The sequence below is a fragment of the Talpa occidentalis genome, unplaced genomic scaffold, assembly GCF_014898055.3.
Source record: "Talpa occidentalis isolate TD23 unplaced genomic scaffold, MPIMG_talOcc4v2.1 talOcc4.17, whole genome shotgun sequence".
NCBI classification, from domain to species: Eukaryota; Metazoa; Chordata; class Mammalia; order Eulipotyphla; family Talpidae; genus Talpa; species Talpa occidentalis.
This window is the reverse complement of record NW_023601754.1, coordinates 6,077,038-6,096,374: the sequence shown is the minus strand read 5'-3', so window position 1 is coordinate 6,096,374 and position 19,337 is coordinate 6,077,038. Positions and strand designations below refer to the sequence as shown.

Below are 19,337 nucleotides of genomic sequence, written 5' to 3'. Positions count from 1 at the left end.
CATAAGTATTAAATCTGATGAAATTTTGAAAGTCAAATATTTAAGGTGTATCAGTTTTATCAGAAAACAAGACCATCCTCTAGTATGTGGTGTTTTTTAAACTGATTTAGGTTCTGCCACTTGAAAATTCTAAGGGTTCATTCCATCTATACTACATAAAATGTTAAATTTCTGTTAAAGAATAATCACATTGAACTAATAGCATTCACCAGCATACCAGAAACAAAAGCCAACCAAACACTAAGATGAAATTAGAAGCTGACTGAGAGGAAATCATGAACGGGGCCCACTGCCCAGTTTCTGATTTATTTATGGCTGAGGAATATGTCACATGACTGTCAACACCTTATGGCTGCTAAACCAACTGCACCTCAGTCTCCAAGACCATTGTCTCCCAGGCAACAACCTTTATTAGATGTGCCAAAATAGTGCTTCACACGGGTTCGGTTTTTTCCTGGACCCTTCCTGATCTCACTGTATCAGCGGACATTTCCCAGGGCAGGCACTGCACCCTGAGAGTATCTCTTGTTCATCTGCCAACATTCCCGGGGGGTATTTTTTTACGGAGGAGACATGAGACAACATAGAAAATGCTAATCTTTGGGCTCCTTGAGGCTCGGGATCCCTGGCCCTTCTGGTAGGGGAGGGTCCCTGGGCTGAACTCCTGAGGTAGCAGAGGCTACAGAGGCCACACAGCGGGCGCACTGGTGTCTGTAGGGGGACCTATCAACGAGATGCAAAACCCGAGGACAGAGAGGACGCCACGCGCAGGGAAGCTTGGGAAAGAGGATGAGGGCGGGGCTTGGTGGCCACGCCCCCTTCTAACGCCTGCGCACGCGCAGTGCTTGTGAGCAGCCCTTGCTGACAGGGACGCTTCTCCCTTAACCCCCTCAACGGCTCTCCGCGGAAGGACGCCCCCCAGCCGGGGCGGCGGGAACAGGGTCTTTTCCCTGCCAGTTTGACTTTCTACCAGCCAAAGACGAAGCGCCGCACGCTTTGCCCCGCTGGCCTCGGAGGTTTCGCGCGGGAAAGCGGGTCGGCGTCGCGGGGCCGAGGCAGCGGCCTGTCTGTCGCCTGAGGGTGACGTCGGGGCCGCGCGGCCTCTGCGCGCCCCTGGAAGGCGCGGGGCCCTGCTGCGCCCCTCCCGCCGGCCCGGGTGAGGGGAGGCTGCGCTGGCGGGGGCGCGGTCCCGAGGGCCCGTCTGGGGGGAACCACCGCCTGCTCTGGTCAGGGCCGCGGCCCTCGGGGCGCCTACAGCGGCTTTGGGGGTGTTTATTGGGGGGGCGGGGACCGTTGCTGAGCGGCGTGTCCTGGGGGGTGTGGGGGGAGGGGGCTGTTCCGACCTCTGATCTCAGAGGCGCCCCCCCCCCCCCCCCGCGGCTGGAGAACCCCTGCGTGGGCCAGACCCCGACTCACCGGCTCCCGCCCCCTGCAGGAGTGAGGCTCCTGGCCCGAGAAGAGCCCCCGGGACCACCTGTGCTTCTGAAAGCTCGTCCTGCACGCCAGGTGAGCCAGGCCACGGCGGCGAGCAGAGGCCGAGGAGGCAGGGTGGGCTTGGCCTGCCCTCGAGACGCCCGCGCGGGCCCTGCGGGCCGGGGTGCAGGTCCAGGTCTCGTCAGCTGACTCCCCGCACCCCGATAGTTCTCTGGGCCTGGCTGTTGCTGCTCAAGCTAGAAACTTCGGAAACAAGATCCGTAGGACACACTCTGGCGTCCTTGCTCCTCCCGTGCCCCTCCTGCATGCGAGGAAATCGCCCACTGGGTCTGGGTCCAGGCTGGATAGTCACTGTCCGCAACTGAGTAGGAATTAGTGGTGGGGTTTCCAGCCCGCCTGCCTTTCCCAGAAGGATGTTCCTTATCTTTCCGACACGTGGGGTGCTATTTAGATTTCAGAAGCTTTTCATCTTAGCATGTTTTAGATCAGGTAACATGGTAATAATGTTCAGCCAGGTTTCTTGCTTCAAATTGAATTTGAGTTAACTACTGTTTGGGGGTGTAGATTGAGTGAAACTTGTAAATAGGATCATTTCTTCTTGTTTCCTGGAAAAATTCTTTTTTCTTTCTGTGAGAGTACAGAAAAGGTTTTTGAAATCTTTTTGTACTTTACAGTTTGCACCTACTCACCAAATCACCAAACACTTCACCTGCTTAATTGCGCATATGTTTTTGTTCTTGGAAATAGACTTTTAAAGTTTTAAATGTAATTTTTTAATTATTTATACAAGCACTGGGTACAGTCAGAAGCGCGGGAGGGTGAGAAAATACACCAGAGCCAGAGCGGGGAGCAGAGCAGGCAGAAGGACCGAAGTACACTGCTGAGGGGAGCGGGCGGCAGGAGAGGTCTGCGCGCCGTGTGGGACCCTCCTCCGGTGGCCGGGGAGCAACCGGGGATCGAACCGGTGCTGCAGAGGCTGCGGGGAGCTTCGCAACCTGGCGCTCAACCGCTGCGCCACCGGGGAGGCCCTAAATGTAATTTTATAATACTCAGTACTTTGAAAGTTATAACTTGTCTTTTGTAGTGGATTTTTTAAGCACTTAACTAGTAAATAGATGACTTCAGTTAATGCTGCTAGGTACTTACACAAAGTATCTTATTTTTCTGTGCAAAATAACCATTAGAAAACAATGTAAGAAAGACAGAAGGGAATGGGAGATAATTTATGTTGTTAGTTTCAATTTCAAGTCATTTAGGTTTCAAAGCTATATCCCTTTTCACAATTATAACAAAAAAGATTAGATTGACTAATTAAAACTAAGGAATTAGTCCTCAAGCTCCCTCACAAAGCAAAAACCTCACATGATAAAATGGTTCCATTTTTTTTTTAAAAATCTTACTTTTTATTTATCTTTTTAATTTTTTTTAAAGATTTATTTATTCATACTAGAGCTGGGGTACAGGCCAGAGGTGTGGGGTGGGGTGAGAGGATTCACCAGAGACAGAATGGGGAACGGAGGAAAGCAGCGGGCGAGTCAGGAGAGATCTGCTGCGCCATGTGGGTAGCTTTGGGTCTGGGGATCGAACTTATGTTGCAGTGGCTGCAGACAGCTTCATAGATTGTGTCTTAACCCCTTGCGCCACCAGGGAGGCCCCAATCTTACTTTTTAAATTGAGTTTTCTATATCTTGGTCCATTTGCTCAAAAGTGATGCCTATTTATATATGGAAGACAGTATATTAGGGGATAAGAGTACAGATCACTCGGGAGACCTGGGTTCCCCAAAGGGGAGCCAAAAAGAAAAAAAAAGGAGTATAGAAGCTGGCTTCAGAATATCTTTGGTTCCCATTCCAGCTCTGGTACTTACTAGCTGTTTCAATTTGGGCAAATTGTTAACTCTCTTCCCATCTAAATACATCTGTATAGTTTCCTTAGAGGATTGTTGTAAAAACTAAAAATATGTTTATAAAGTTTATAGAACAGAGTCAGTTCTATGTGTGATAGGCCTTACCAAATATTAGAAGCTTTTATCTAAAAAAATTTGAAAAGCAGAAAACAGGAGTAAGACACCACGAGCTAGAGACAGCAGGTGTTGATAATGTTGCTATTTTTTTTTACTTCATTTTATTTTGTTTGCCTCTACATAATAGGGATCATACTGTATATAAAATTTTGCCTTGCGCTTTTTGATTAAAATTGTAACAAAAACATTTTTTTCTTATTAAACATTTCAAGCACTATGGATATACTCTGATGCACATTCTTCTTTAAATGGAATATTTAGATTTTAAAATGGCAAAATTAGTAAATATTTGCATATTACTTTATAAAAGATTCTCACATTAATATTAAAACCTTTTTGTTTGGGAATTTTATTTTCACTTTGAGAGTGAGAAAGAAAAATAGAAAGTATAGCCTAGTGTGAGAAGGAATAATATTTTAGAGTTCTTTGAACCCTGATTTATTGGTATAAGTTAACTGGATTCATACATTTTTCTAAACCAGTTTAACATTTTATTTATTTTTAAGATTTATTTATTTATACAAGCACTGGGGTACAGTCCAGAGGCGTGGGAGGGTGAGAGAATTCACCAGAGACAGAGCAGGGAGCAGAACAGAAGTATACTGCTGAGGGGAGCTGCAGGCAAAACAGGAGAGGTCTTCCGTGCCATGTGGGAATCTCCCTGGCCCATAGGGAATTGAACCGGTGCTGCAGAGGCTGCTGACAGCCTCATAGCACTGCACTCAACCTGCTGTGCCACCAGGGAGGCCCACAGTTTAACTTTTTTTTTTTTTTTTGGTGGGACCCTCGCCGGTGGCCGGGGATGGAACTGGTGCTGCAGAGGCTGTGGGCAGCCTCGCAACCCAGCGCTCAACCGCTGCACCACCAGGGGAGGCCCCAGTTTAACATTTTGAAGTAAAGGATCATATCATGATTGCACTTATTTAAAAAAATTCTCTAATATATATGAACAAAAATTTAAGTTCAGTAGTGGAATAGTATGTCAAAAATCATCATAGGTTGTTAGAATTTTTTTAAATCTTAGATTGTGAAGAGATGCAGATTCCTAAAGTGTGTGTGTGTGTGTGTTTGAAACTTTTGAATCATGGTGAAATAATATTATGTTGAAAATAACCATGGTTCGTTAGAAAAATTTTTAGTAAAACTCTTAACTTGTGAAGAGAAATTTCTGCAGATCTAAAGTGTGTGTGTGTGTATGTGTGTGTGTGAAACCTGTGATTCATGGAGGGGTTCCCAGTTTGAAATTTTTGAGTGAATGTTTATAGGAAAGAAAATAAGGAGGTAGGGACAATTAGATTAAGTCAACCCATCCTTCATGTGTTTGTTTAATAAAATGTGATGAATGCCTGTAGTACTTAGGAATGTCAAATACATTTTTAGGTATGTTTTCAAATTTAATGCCAAATAACAACTCTTAATGAAGGAATTTTCTGTTTTACAGACAAGAAAACTGATTCTCAGAAATTTTAACAATATACATATCTAATAAGTTGCAGATTCATTTCATACTCCTCTGGCTTCAGAAAAACTATATTTTCCTACCTCTTTGCATTTATAATTCTGGAATTCTCAAACACTGATTTCAATTGCAAAAAAAACCTTTATCCTATAGATGAAAGATAAAAAGAATATAAACAAGCATGGAAAGTGAAGACACTAAGAAAATACAAGGTAAGAAATACACACATTTTATATCTGAAATTAGCTTTATAGTATAGTTGTGGTATTATCTGACAGGATTATCTGACAGGACACAGTAGAGACTTGTGTAGCAGTTTACATACATATTTATTGAGCACCTTCTCTGTGTCTATCATACTGACTTCAGGAAACTGATGTCCTAGTAGAAAAGGCATGCTAATAATTAGAGTATCACATGATAACTGATTTAATGTAAGTGTATACAAGAACATTGCGTACCTGGGAGGACCATCATCAAAGTATGCCTGGAGGTCCAAATATCAGAGTTGCCCTGAGGAAGATAGAAATTGAATCCATGGGCATTGAAGAGGTTAACCTACAAGGAAATGTTAAAAGAGGATTGGTGTTCCTTAATGTACCCATTCATGAGGGCTTGACTGAGGAAGAGGACCCTTAAAGAAAGATTCAGAAAATATCAGAAAGGTAAAAAGAAATTCAGGAATGTGGTGTCTGGAAGTCAACCTTAGTAGGATGCTTTGTGAGAGAGATTACATAACAGAACCAGTGACAAGCTCCAGTTACCCATAATAACAATTTCTACCTGCCTTCTATTTCCTGTCTCCTCAAAAAAAAGTACTTGCACTCAGATCATTGACTTGTCTACTTTTGGAGAACTTCATACTAAAATATAGAATGGAAGAGAGCAAGATGTGGGACTGGGGTTGGAGGTTTGAAGAATGCTTATAAATAATGTTTGTGTCCTCTGGGTAAATACCTAGGAGTGGAATTGCTGGATCATATGGAAGCTCCATCTTTAGTAGGTTGAGGAATCTCCACACAGCTTTCCATAGTGGTTGGACCAGTTTGCACCTGCACCCGTATGTTTATAGCAGCACTATTTACAATAGCTAAGCTATGGAAACAACCCAAATGCCCCAAAATAGATGACGGGATCAAGAAGATGTGGTACATATTCACAATGGAATATTACTCAGCAATCAAAAAAGATAAACTCATGCCATTTGCAGCAACATGGATGGAGCTAGAAGGGATCATGCTCAGTGAAATAAGCCAGAAAGAAAAAGAAAAATACCAGATGGTCTCACTCATAGCAGGAATTTAGAAAACCTAATAAGAGATCAGGAAAAAAACTTAATTATATAATAAAGTAAAAATCAAAATCAACAAGCAACTATAAACCAGAAACACACTATGTGGGGGTTAGGGATTAGAGTCAAAATAAGGGGGGGGTGGGAATTGTATGGGGAATATAACCAAGATGAAAATGCATACATTGTGCAAAAATGAAAAATAATGTAAAAAATATATTAAAAATAAATAAATGAGATGAATAAAAAAAAGCTTATAAATAGCCATTGAGGAAAACAAGTGAGGAAGCAGAAGGGAATGGGAGATAGAGCTGACCACGGATAGGATTCCTGAGTCAAGCTGGAAGTTAGAACTTGAGAATGTATACCAATTATTTGTAATTTTATAATTGCTTGCTTTTTACCTTCAGCAATGCCCACATTGGGCTAACGGGCAAAGAAAGGCACAGTTAGGATTATAGGACTTTTTCAGTAGAAGAAGAGAGGTCAGAGAAATCCTAGCAAGATAATGGTTGAGGTAATGAACCAAGAATCTGGGATGAATAGGGAAGGAAGTAATGTCTTGGAGAATAGGAGTAAAGAATTTAGAGCTCTTAGGGGTCAAGGAATAAATATTAGAAGAAAGACAGTTGACAGAATATTCAGAAAATGAAATGACAGAGTTGAAAATATCAGTGGTAGAACTTTCCTAACTAATGACAAGAGTACAGAGATTGACTGTGGAAGTGAATAGCCTTATTTTTACTGTTGAATGTCTTTTTATTATTGCATTTCAAGAGTTCTATTTATATTCTGAACACAAGCCTGTTACTGGATTTCATATCTGTAGACATTGTCTTCCAGTTTGTGAGTTGATCTTTTCACATTCTTGATATCTTTTGAAGTTCAAAAAACTGCAAGACCCGTATATCCAAATTTTTTATTGTGTGTAGTTTTGAAATTGTATAAACTTCAGTTTTTGTTTGCTAATTTATTTTCTTCAGTAATTACTGAAGGGATTAGGTTACATAGCCTGGAGAAGTTAAAACCAAGTTGTAGACATTAGTAGGTGGTTTGATGGGGAAGGGAGGGATGAAGATTGGAAATATCAAAGTATGAGAAAAGGGACACAGGGGAATAGAGAGGAATACAAAAAGAAATTTCTTGCTCTCTGCTGCTGTGCCTAGAATTGAAAATCACCATACCCCATTAAAAAAAAGCCTCTTTGACATGCTGATGAAGAGCGGTTTATTAGCCTTACTGTCAAACTAACCTTATTGTTTCTGTTAATGTAGGACATAATTCCTAAATGTTGTTCAAAGACAACTTAGTGATAACTTTTATAGTCAAGGTTTTTACTAATAAATTGAGCCATACATTTTTTTTAGCTAAATTGCCAGTTGTATTTCTTTCAAGAGGAAGGCTAAATATTAATGATGGATGTTAATTTCTTTTTGTATGTTCCTTTTTTAAAATATATCTTCCCATTAATTAGATCATCGAGAAATTTAAATGTTAATTCAAGCATTATGTCAGTCTATATATAAGTTTATTTAAATCCTTAAAATCAAAAGAACAAATTGTTTAAAGTCTAAAGAATTTTGTATAAAAGTGATTTTTTAATTTTTAATTAGTACATAGATTTTTTTTTTGTATTTAGTGCCTTTTATGTGCTAGGCATTTTATTTTTATTTTGGGATTACAGTTTTTACTCCTTCATGTGTGTACATGTTCTAACTCGCCCTTCAGCAAATCACCCATGCCTCTATCCCATCTCCCTCCCCCACCTTCTCTTTACTCCCCATTGTTCCCTCTGGCAACAATTAAATGCTTTCACTCAGTCCAGAATTTATTTCTGTTTTATTTTTTCTGTTTCTGTTTTTTTTGTTATCTATATTACACAGATGAGTGAAATCATCTGATACCTGATACCTGTCTGTCAATTGCTGACTTGTTTCACTTAACATAATCACCTTGATGTCCATCCATTTGCCCCAAAAGACACTATTTTATCTTTTTTAATAGCTGTGTAGTATTTTTTAAAGATTTATTTTTATTTATTTATGCATACAGGAACTGGGGGGGAGGCCAGAGGGGTGTGTGGTGGAGGGTGAGAGGACTCACCAGTGGGGAACAGAACAGGCTAAAAATACACTGCTGAGGGGAGCAGTGGGCGAGTCAGGAGAGGTCTGCTGCGCCATGTGGGTCAGCTCCCTGGCTGGGGATCGAACTTGTGCTGCAGTGGCTGGCCATAGCTTGCTAGTGCTTACTTTAGCCCCTGCGCCACCAGGGAGGCTCAGTAGCTGTGTACTATTACATTGAGTATATATTCCACAATTTCTTTATCCACTTGTCTGTTGATGGACTTAGGTTAGTTTTATGCTTTGTCAATTGTAGACAGTGCTGCTATGAACATATGTATACATAAGTCTTTGTGGATAAGCCCATGTTGGCTTTATTTAAAGATAATATTTGGATTTTCTATTCCTATATTGCATGCAAAGGGAAGACTAATAAGTTTACTTCAAGTTCCTTTATTTAAAGAGCATCTTCTTATATAACTACTGTTTGTTAGATTGTAAAAGTAGTATATGCTGGGCCTCCCCTGGTGGCACAGCAGTTGAGCGTTGGGCTGCAAAGCTGCCTGCAGCCTCTGCAGCGCCAGTTCAATCCCCGGCCACCGGGCGAGGGTCCCACATGGCGCACAGACCTCTCCTGCCGCCCTCTGCTCCCTTCAGCAGTGTATTTCATCAGTCTGCCTGTTCTGTCCCCTGCTCTGGCTCTGGTGAATCCTCTCACCCTCCCGCGCTTCTGACTGTACCCAGTGCTTGTATAAATAAATAAATAAATCTTAAAAAAAAAAAGAAAAGAAAAGTAGCATATGCTTATTATTTAAGATGCCAAACATTACAAAGACGTATATTAGAAAATGAAAATAAGTGTTTGGTTTTTGAAAGGAAACATGGTTTCAAGTAATTAAATTTTTGCCCTTTAGAAATGAAGACGGACCTGAACTTACTGTTGGAATGTCTGAAGTACCAAATGGACAACCCTTTTCCACAAAAGGAAGCTTTGGTCACTATTCATTCAATTTGCCAACAAAACAGTAAGTGATGGTGAATTTTAATCTGTGATTCCAGTTCTTTAGTGCTGTGATATGTGAGACATTATTTTCTACTCATTTACGCTATATGTTACGGAATTATGTTCATGTTCTTCCTTTTATCCTTAGAAAAATCAGCATAGGCAGCCTGCCTGTGACTATAAAGATCTCTGTCTTTTTTACCTTTTTCTAGTAAACCTATCCTTTTAAAATGTAAAAATAAAAAAGCAAAATAAAAATATAGTTTCTTCTTTGTTTTGTCTGCACAGGTAATGCAGGTATTTATTTTCGGGAAATTGGTGGTCTGATGTTTATAAGAAATCTTGCAAAGTCAAGTGAACACAGCATGGTTAAAGAAGCAGCTTTATATACATTAGGAGCTATTATAGAACAAAATGGTAAAATATAAAAACTTTATTTCATTATCATTTAAGCATTGTGTTTTACTATACTCATCTACTAAAAACTAATTTAGATTTAAATTTATTTTTTACACTACTGCATAACTTTATCCAGGTACTATATCAAAAGTTGAAGATAACCCACATATAACCATTTTCTCTAAATATGGTCTGGGTATAAAGATACATGTTGGCAAAATATTTTCTGCACCATACTTGAAATGAGGTTGAATCTAAGCCATTGATTTGTCAGACAACTTAATATTCTTATATTTTTCTTCATTAGCTATTTCTTCACTTGTTAAGAACCAAAGCTTTGGGGATAACAGAGGTTAAAAAATAAATCCCCCCTTTTCTATAATAACTGGTTCTAGACACTGGGTAAAATGCTGATTATATTTCCTGTGTACCAATTATCTTTTAAAAATTTTGCTTTTTGATGATTATCACACATACATTAAAAAAAAAAAAACACTATCAGATAGGTATCATTTGCTTGTTAGAAAAATATTTTTGCACCTCCCTGGTGGTGCAGGGGTTAAAGTCTCAGCTCTATCAAGCTATCACCAGCCACTGTGGGCTGAGTTCAGTCTGGCCAGGGAGCTGACCCACATGGCGAAGCAGACCTCTCCTGTCTCCTTGCTGCTCCCTTCAGCAGTGTATTTCAGTAGATCTGCCTGTTCTGCTCCCCACTCTGTCTCTGCTGAATCCTTTCACCGCTCGCACCTCTGACCTACACCCCAGTTCTTCTAGCGTAAATAAAAATATCTTTTTTTTTTCCTTTAACATGATTATGTATTTGACAGGTCAAATAGAAAGCAAAGGAGAAAAGTTGAATAATATAGCATTTTACCTTTTAAAAATTTCTTAGCAGACATAAAATGCTTGCTAAAAGTCAGTCTTATAACAGCCAATGAAACACACCAATAAATTTCAAAATAAAATCAGAACTGTGTCCACACCTAATAAAGGTATAATTAAAGTAATGACTAAGGACAATTTTTTTTAAAAACAGTAACAATTAGACATTAAATTATACTTTCTTAGTAACTAGTAATCACATAAAATTCAAATTTTAATTATATATATATTTTTAAGATTCATTTATTTATTTGTAGAAGATCTGGGTTGTAGGGAACAGGTACGGTTGGTAAGAGGATTCAACAGAGACAGAGTGAGGAGAAGAACAGGCAGATCTACTGAAATACACTGCTGAGGGGAGCAGGAGACAGGAGAGGTCTGCTGTGTCCTAGGTGGGTCAGCTCCCTGGACAGGGATTGAACCCATACCATAGTGGTGATAGCTCTAAGACTTAACCCCTAGACCACAAGGGGGGCCCTATATATTTATATCATATTTGTACAAAAATGACAATGAAAAATCCAAATATTAAATCTCAAAAGTGATCAAAACATTTTTCTGTATGCTGCAAAATAATTTTTGAAATACAGGATCTATACAAATATAGAGAAAAAAATCCAAATTAAAATTAAATTGCAGTTAATAGACTAAATGCTAAGTCAACTGAGCAATGATTAATGCTAATATGAATGTAATTAGAACAATTTATAGGATATCTTGGAATTCAACTTAATGATTTAGAAGTATATGGCAGAAATAAATATGACACAAAATTTTAAGAGGATGAATATATAACAATAGCAAAAAAAAAATTAAGAAAAATTCAGAAACCTGTTTTAGAAAACAAGGGTATAGATGACATAAAAGTAGAATATTAAATAAAAATATCTTTTAAAAAAAGAAAAATATTTTCATTTCTAGAAAAGTCTTAAAAAATAGCTCAAATGTCATCTATACCCTTGTTTTCTAAAACAGGTTTCTGAATTTTTCTTAATTTTTTTTTTGCTATTGTTATATATTCATCCTCTTAAAATTTTGTGTCATATTTAAATTTTTGCTTACTTAGGTTTTTTTTTGGAATTTCTAAGAGACTGCTATACATGTTTTGGAGCCTAGATCAAGTATTTCAGGTTAACATATTTCTTTTTTAGTTGACTAATTGAGTAAGCACGTATCAGTTTGTCACAGATTTTGTTGTATGACTAATAAATGTAGAAAATAAAATATTTTTATGTTTCAGTGTACTGTCAGCAGACTTTGTGTACTTCAGAATTATTTGAAGACTTAATTGGATTCTTATCTAACAGTGATTCAAGCACAAATTTGAAAAGAATGACTGTGTATGTTATTTTGGTTCTGGTTTCAAATAACCGTAAGTACCTCCTCTTATATTGTAGAATCATTTAAAAAAAATAATAAATTGAAACAAAGTGAAAAAATCCTTTTTATTCTAGTCCCTATCTCAGTATCCTTTTTTTTTTTTTTTAAGATTTATTTATTTATTTATACAAGCACTGGGTACAGTCAGAGGCGGGGGAGGGTGAGAGAATTCACCGGAGCCAGAGCGGAGAGTAGAACAGGCAGAGTGATGAAGTGCACTGCTGAGGGGAGCTGTGGGCGGCAGGAGAGGTCTGCGGGCCATGTGGGACCCTTGCCCGGTAGCTGGGGATCGAACCGGCGCTGCAGAGGCTGCAGGCAGCTTCACAACCCCGTGCTCAACTGCTGTGCCACTGGGGAGGCCCAGTATCCTTTTATCTTACTATTAAAATCTAGAAAACTTAAATAAGAGACCAGGAAAAAGAATAACTATAAGAAAGTAAAAATCAAAATCAACAAACAACTATGAACCAGAGACACTCTATGGGGGTTGGGGCTGGGTAAAGAAGGGATTGGGGTCAAAATAAGGGGGTTGCAATTGTATGGGGACTATAAAAATAAAATTAAAATTAAAAAAAATAATAAGCACATATACAAAAAAAAAAAATGAACTACTAGCTTTAAAGAAGAGAATAATAGGGCCTCCCCGGTGGCGCAGGGGGTTAAGCACCACACTATGAAGCAGTCCACAGCCTCTGCAGCACGAGTTTGATCCCCGACAGGCCAGGGAGCAACCCACATAGCACAGCAGACCTCTTCTGACTTGCCCACTGCTCCCCTCAGCCGTGTATTTCCGTCAATCTGCCTGTTCTGTTCCCCACTCTGTCTCTGGTGAATCCTCTCACTACCCTGCATCTCTGGCCTGTACCCCAGCTTTTGTATGCATAAATCTTTTTTTTTAAAAAAGAAGAGAATAATAACATACTTTTAACTCTTTGATATTTGTTAATTTAAGAAATAGTTAAATGTTTTGCACTATTTAACATTGAAAAGTAAAATTTAAAAGCAATATTTACCCCAGTGGTGCAGGGGTTAAATTCTCAGTGTTATTAAACTATTACCAGCCACTGTGGCCTGAGTTCAAGCCCTGGCCTGGGACTGACCAACAGGGTGCAGCAGACCTCACATGTCTCCCCACTGCTCCCCTCAGCAGTGTATTTCAGTAGATCCGCCTGTTCTGCTCCCCACTCTATCTTTGGCGAATCCTCTCATGCCCCACACCTCTGGTCTGCACCCCAGTTCTTATATGCATAAATAAAAATAAATCTTTAAGAAAGATAAAAGCAGGACCTCTCCTGGTGGCGCAGGTGGTTGAGTGCAGCGCTGTGAAGCTGTACACAGCCTCTGCAGCATAAGTTGGATCCTGGCCGGCGGCGAGGGTCCCACATGGCGTGGCAGACCTCTCCTCTCTCGCCTGCTGCTCCCCTCAGCAGTGTATTTCATTAGTATGCCTGTTCTGCTCCCCGCTCAGTCTCTGATGGATCCTCTCACTCTCCCGCGCATCTGGTCTGTACCCCAGTTCTTGTATGTATAAATAAATAAAAAATAAATAAATAAATAAATAATTCTTTTTAAAAAATAAAAGCAAAGGAGAAGCATTAAATCATTTAGTTTGGTTGCTTTTCCACTGAATTAGCCATTTACTTACAATGTTTTCTCTATTGATCAGTGATGGCCTTAAATTTCATATAGCTCTTGGCTCAAATTTTCTTTTGGTTTTGAGTTCTTATTTTGGAATGATTTCAGACTTACAGAAAAGTTACAAAGATAGTGTAGAGAATTCCATTACATCTACTTCCCATGCTAAGGTTATTTTTTGAAATATAACTTTAATTCTTAAGATTGTTAGAAAATTTACACATATTTTATTTTTATTTTTTTTAAAGAGGCATGTATTTTTATTTATTTAGTTGTTTATTTAGTTGTTTGTTTGTTTATACATGCACTGGATATAGTCAGAAACGCGGGAGGGTGAGAGAATTCACCAGAGCGGGGAGCAGAGCAGGCAGAAGGACCGAAGTACACTGCTGAGGGGAGCAGCGGGCGGCAGGAGAGGTCTGCGCACCATGTGGGACCCTCCTCCGGTGGCAAGGGAGCAGCCAGGGATCGAACCGGCACCGCAGAGGCCACGGGGAGCTTTGCAACCCAGCGCTCAACCGCTGCGCCACTGGAGAGGCCCTACACATATTTTAAATAGTATTTTTTGGTTTTTTTTTTTTTCTGTTTCTGAGTATATTTTGGCATTGTAACCCAGAACCATGCAAAATAAGTGTTTTGAAATTTTTAGATGAAATTTAAATGCTGTCTTTCTCTAAGCACATGTGTTTTCCATTATAACCTTAATTTCAGATTTTTATCTACTGTAATTTCATGTTATATTTTGTAATACTTTAAAGCGATTTATAAGTTAATTCTCTATTAAAATACTCCTTAAATATTTTCCATTTCTGCAAAAACTATTTCTGAATAAAATTCATATTCATGTAATATATGGCTATTTTTTTAAGGGACTGGACAGACTCTTGTGAGAGAAACAGGTTGCATTACAGTCCTGTCACAGCTGTTCAGGTAAGCAAGGGTAAATTTCTTACTATTAATTAAGACTTTAACACATTTGTATTAATTTATTTTATTTTGTCTTTAACCTAATAGGACAGTTCTTTCAGAACATGAAGTGAATTTGTCAGATAAAAATGCTTTCCAGAATTATCAGTTGTGGTCTTCGGTGTGTAGTACTCTGTGTGTCTGTGTTAACAATCCTCAGAATGGTAATAATTTCATTTATATTAAAATATAAACTGAAAACTGATATATTTGAAATCTCATAATAAAGCTTGATTGACTCTTTCTCCTTTTAGATGAGAATCAAATATTTTGCAGTTCACTTTTTCAACATGCTAATAACTGGTTAGAAAGTTGCATGATACCTGAGATAATTCGCCCTATATGCTCATTTATTGGACTCACTCTTGCAAATAACAGTAAGTATTTATTTTCTAGGTTGCACTTATGGAAACACATTTCAAAGCATAACAAAACCCCATTTAATTAATTATCGTATTAGCTGGATTAATGGAGTGATTTTATTCCAGTAAGCTGAGTCATGTTAGATGCATTTAGATACTTGTAGATTGGAAAATATTAAATATAGATTTTTCCAGGATGTTGGGAAGATGGTAGTGGCAGCACAGTTTTGTATCTCCCCAGATAACCTCATAAAACACAGCAACTAGACAGTAAAATGAAAAACCCAGATTGTGTTCTCTGACTATAAAGAATTAAAATAGAAATGAATAAAAATAAAACTTCCAGAAAAGTCCCCCAAATATGGAAATTAACTCATACTGAGAAAAAAGCAAAAGAAACGCAAACCCATGAGTCAAAGATAAAATCATAAAGGAAATAAAAATGTTTTTAACTGAAATATAATTTTAACAAAAATATAATTTTCAAAAACTAGAATGCTGCAGAAGTAGTGTTCAGAAGGAGATATAACACTGAGGCTAACATAGAAAAGAACAAAGGTCTCAAATCAGTTATATTAGTTTCCACCTCAGAAACTTGAAAACAAGCCATGTTGTTCTTTTTGATTTCTTACATCTTTGTTCATTTTGGTACAATGTTTGATTTCACCCTTCAGGGGTAGTCCTCATAATTCTCCCATGACCGTGGCACCCTTGAACTATCACCATAGTCCCTTTGTGCTCTTCGCTCCCCTGTTTTGACCTTTCTCCCTCCCGCTTTCCTGCTGTATGCCTCAGATCTTTAGTTTGCCTGCTAATTTTGTCTTTTTCCTGATTCTTTGCATGGTTTCCCTATGTTCCCTTATAAGTGAGAACATCAGTTTTTTTTTTTTTTCTTTTTCCTTCTGATGTGTTTTGCTTAGCATAATTTTTTCCAGTTCCATCCATGTTGCTGCAAATGGCATGAGTTTTATCTTTTTTGATCACTGAGTGGTATTCCATTGTGTATATATGCCACTTCTTAACCCATTTGTCTGTTTGGGGGCATTTGTGTTGTTTCCATATCTAGCTATTGTAGATAGTGCTGCAATAAACATAGGAGTAAACGTTTCCCTTTGAGTTAGTGTTTTTGTGTCCTTTATTCCCAGGAGTAGTGTCACTGGATCATATGGTAGAACCATTTTTAGTGTTTTAAGGATCTTTCACACAGCTTTCCATAGTGGCTGGATCAGTTTGCATTCCCACTAGCTGTGGAAGAGGGTTCCTTTTTCTCCATGTCCTCACCAGCATTTGTTGTTGCCAGATTTCACAAGTGTGCCTCTAGCTCCTGTTCCAGCTATAATTCAGGCTTTTTTTTTTTAAGATTCATTTTATTTATTTATGCATACAAGAACTGGGGTACTGGCCAGAGGTGTGGGGCCTGACAGGATTCACCAGAGACAGAGTAGGGAATAGAACAGGCAGATCGACTGAAATACACTGCTGAGGGGAGCAGTGGGCGAGACAGGAGAGGTCTGCTGCACCATGTGGATTGCTCCCTGACCAGCCAGGGATGGACCTCATGCTGCAGTGGCTGCCAATTGCTTGATAGCGCTGTCTGTAACTCCTGCACCACCAGGGAGACCCCTGCAAAACAATGTTATCACTAAATGAGATACCTAAAACACAAGAAAGAAATACAAATAGATGTACTATATAGTTGTACTAGTTCAAGTGGGTTTCTTACATAGTAAGTAATCCATTTTATGATTATATGCACAGGTAAAGATTAGAATTTGAATTTAAGGCTTTTTTGAAAAAGTCAAGTTAATGTTGTATTAGGGCAGATTAATTGATGTCCGTCTGGTTTGAGGTGTTAGTAACTTTGCTACTTTATTTCTTAAGCACAGGTTCAGAAATACTTTGTGTCTGTGGGTGGACTGGATATATTGTCTCAAGTCCTTGTGCAGCTGGAATCTGACTCACACAGCACTGTGTCCAGTGCTAAGCTTGCTGTGGTGGTGACCAAGACAGTGGATGCGTGTATTGCTGATAATCGTGAGTGAAAATGCTAAGTAATGTTTCTATAGTTGCATTTTGTTTTTGTTTTAATTCAGCAAGTGAGTATTGAAGTAGTAGATTGAATACTTCCAGTTTCTCCCAAATGGGAGGGAATCTTAGAAATTTTGTAGTGTAACTCATTTTCTTTCTTTAAAGATTTATTTATTTATTTTTAAAGATTTATTTATTTGTTTGTTTGTTTGTTTGTTTGTTTATTTATGCAAGCACTGGGTACAGTCAGAAGCGCAGGAGGGTGAGAGAATTCACCAGAGCCAGAGCGGGGAGCAGAGCAGGCAGAAGGACCGAAGTACACTGCTGAGGGGAGCAGCTGGCAGCAGGAGAGGTCTGCGCGCCATGTGGGACCCTCCTCCGGTGGCCGGGGGGCAACTGGGGATTGAACCAGCGCTGCAGAGGCCGCGGGCAGCTTCGCAACCCAGCGCTCAACCGCTGTGCCCCTGGGGAGGCCCGATTTATTTATTTTTATACAAGAGCTGGGGTACAGGTCAGAGGTGCGGGAGGGTGAGAGGATTCACCAGAGACAGAGTGGAGAACAGAATAGGCAGACAACAGAAATACTTTGCTGAGGGGAGCAGTGGGCACGACAGAAGAGGTCTGCAGCACCACGTGGGATTCTCACTGGCAGGCTGGGATCAAACCCGCACTGCCGAATCTGCGGACAGCTTCACAGCACGGTGCTCAACCCGCTGTGCCACGGGGGAGGCCCAGTAACTCATTTTCAGGGAGGTTATGACTTCTCTGAGAGTTCAAATCTAGGCCTGCCTTCCTTCAAGTGTAGTGATATAGTCAAGAAAAATTTCCATCATTGCTAAACCTTTGTTTCACATAAGAAACTACATTAAATTAAAAAAAATTACATAATAAAGGGACATTTTTGAGACATAAGAAATGGAAGACCCAACATGAAGATTTTTTAAAAATTATATGAAGAATTGGCCTCCCTGGTGGCGCAGCGGTTGAGCGCTGGGTTGCGAAGCTGCCCGCAGCCTCTGCAGTGCTGGTTCAATTCCCGGCTGCTCCCCGGCCACCGGAGGAGGGTCCCACATGGCACGCAGACCTCTCCTGCCACCCGCTGCTCCCCCCAGCAGTGTACTTCGGTCCTTCTGCCTGCTCTGCTCCCCGCTCTGGCTCTGGTGAATTCTCTCACCCTCCCTCCGCTTCTGACTGTACCCAGTGCTTGTATAAATGAATAAATAAATCTTAAAAAAAAATAAAAAATTTCCATGAAGAAAATTATAGTTTAAAATGAAAACTTTTTTTTTTTTTTTTTTTTATAGAGGCATGTTATTTATTTATTTATTTTGTTTGTTCTGTTTATACAAGCACTGGGTACAGTCAGAAGCGTGGGAGGGTGAGAGAATTCACCAGAGGCAGAGAGGGGAGCAGAGCAGGCAGAAGGACCGAAGTACACTGCTGAGGGGAGCAGCGGGCGGCAGGAGAGGTCTGCGTGCCATGTGGGACCCTCCTCCGGGGGCCGGGGAGCAGCCGGGGATCGAACTGGTGCTGCAGAGGCCGCGGGCAGCTTCGCAACCCAGCGCTCAACCACTGCGCCACCGGGGAGGCCCTAAAATGAAAACTTTTTTAACATCTCAGCATAGCTTCAGATTTGCTTCATTGAATCCTTACCGTCAGTACATCATGACCAGTTAATAGTGTAATTCCATGAAAGGCAGGTTACATAGAAAGGTCTTGACTATTCAGTCTAGATAAGAAGAGTAAACATATTTAGCTTTTAGGAAGTTAGTAATAATCATATTCACAACATTATGCAGGAAAATCAAGAAGAAACCATTCTTGAAAAACTTTAGTAAATTGCCTTTACTGTGGAAGAGTAATGATTAAGAGTAATGATTATATAAGCCACCATCCTATTACAGTGCATTTATTTATATTCACATACATTTATAAGGCATATCAGATATGGATATTCGAGATTATATAGGTATATAACCTGCTAGAACAAGATCTGGAAAATGGTGTGTGCATGAGCTGAAAAATAGCATATGTATAGTTTTTTTAAGTTTGTGATTACTGCCATTTTTTTCCTATTTTATACTAATAGCTGCTTTTGGGGTAGTTTTGTCCAAGTACTGCATTGTTTCAAAACTACTGGCATTACTGCTTCATGAAAGTCTGGATTCAGGAGAAAAATTTAGCATAATACTTACTCTTGGTCACTGCACAGAGGATTGTGGTAAGTATTAGATTTATTTAGCGTGCGCACTAAAACAGTGGAGTAGAAATACTCTTTCCCCCCTTAGTCATCTGAAGGGCTTTAAAGTGCTGCCTCTCTTCCATTCAGGCCCCAAATCAGTCATTTTGCTGTCCTTTCTTCAGCCATTGAACTTAGTCAGTCCTGAAGAACTGTAGTCCTTTCTACCCCTCCCT

The 19,337-nt window shown here is 39.7% G+C and overlaps 1 protein-coding gene across 9 annotated transcripts in view; it reads left to right on the top strand.

Moving 5' to 3' along the window:
• The first annotated feature begins 839 nt into the window (after positions 1-839).
• TERB1 (telomere repeat binding bouquet formation protein 1) overlaps positions 840-19,337 on the top strand; it is a 32,292-nt gene continuing 13,794 nt past the window's right edge. For 4 of the 9 annotated variants that reach the window (XM_054696888.1, XM_037515824.2, XM_054696889.1 and 1 more), the window contains exons 1-11: positions 1,118-1,156; positions 1,436-1,506; positions 4,899-5,128; positions 9,182-9,292; positions 9,559-9,687; positions 11,792-11,923; positions 14,436-14,496; positions 14,581-14,696; positions 14,787-14,909; positions 16,776-16,928; positions 19,012-19,143. In XM_054696888.1, the coding sequence (XP_054552863.1) occupies positions 5,098-5,128; positions 9,182-9,292; positions 9,559-9,687; positions 11,792-11,923; positions 14,436-14,496; positions 14,581-14,696; positions 14,787-14,909; positions 16,776-16,928; positions 19,012-19,143 (988 nt within the window). In that variant the 5' untranslated portion in view covers positions 1,118-1,156; positions 1,436-1,506; positions 4,899-5,097. Of the gene's footprint in view, positions 1,017-1,117; positions 1,157-1,384; positions 1,507-4,898; positions 5,129-9,181; positions 9,293-9,558; positions 9,688-11,791; positions 11,924-14,435; positions 14,497-14,580; positions 14,697-14,786; positions 14,910-16,775; positions 16,929-19,011; positions 19,144-19,337 lie in introns of those variants that run through there. The other 5 variants (XM_037515825.2, XM_037515826.2, XM_054696886.1 and 2 more) reach the window with 5 other exon arrangements.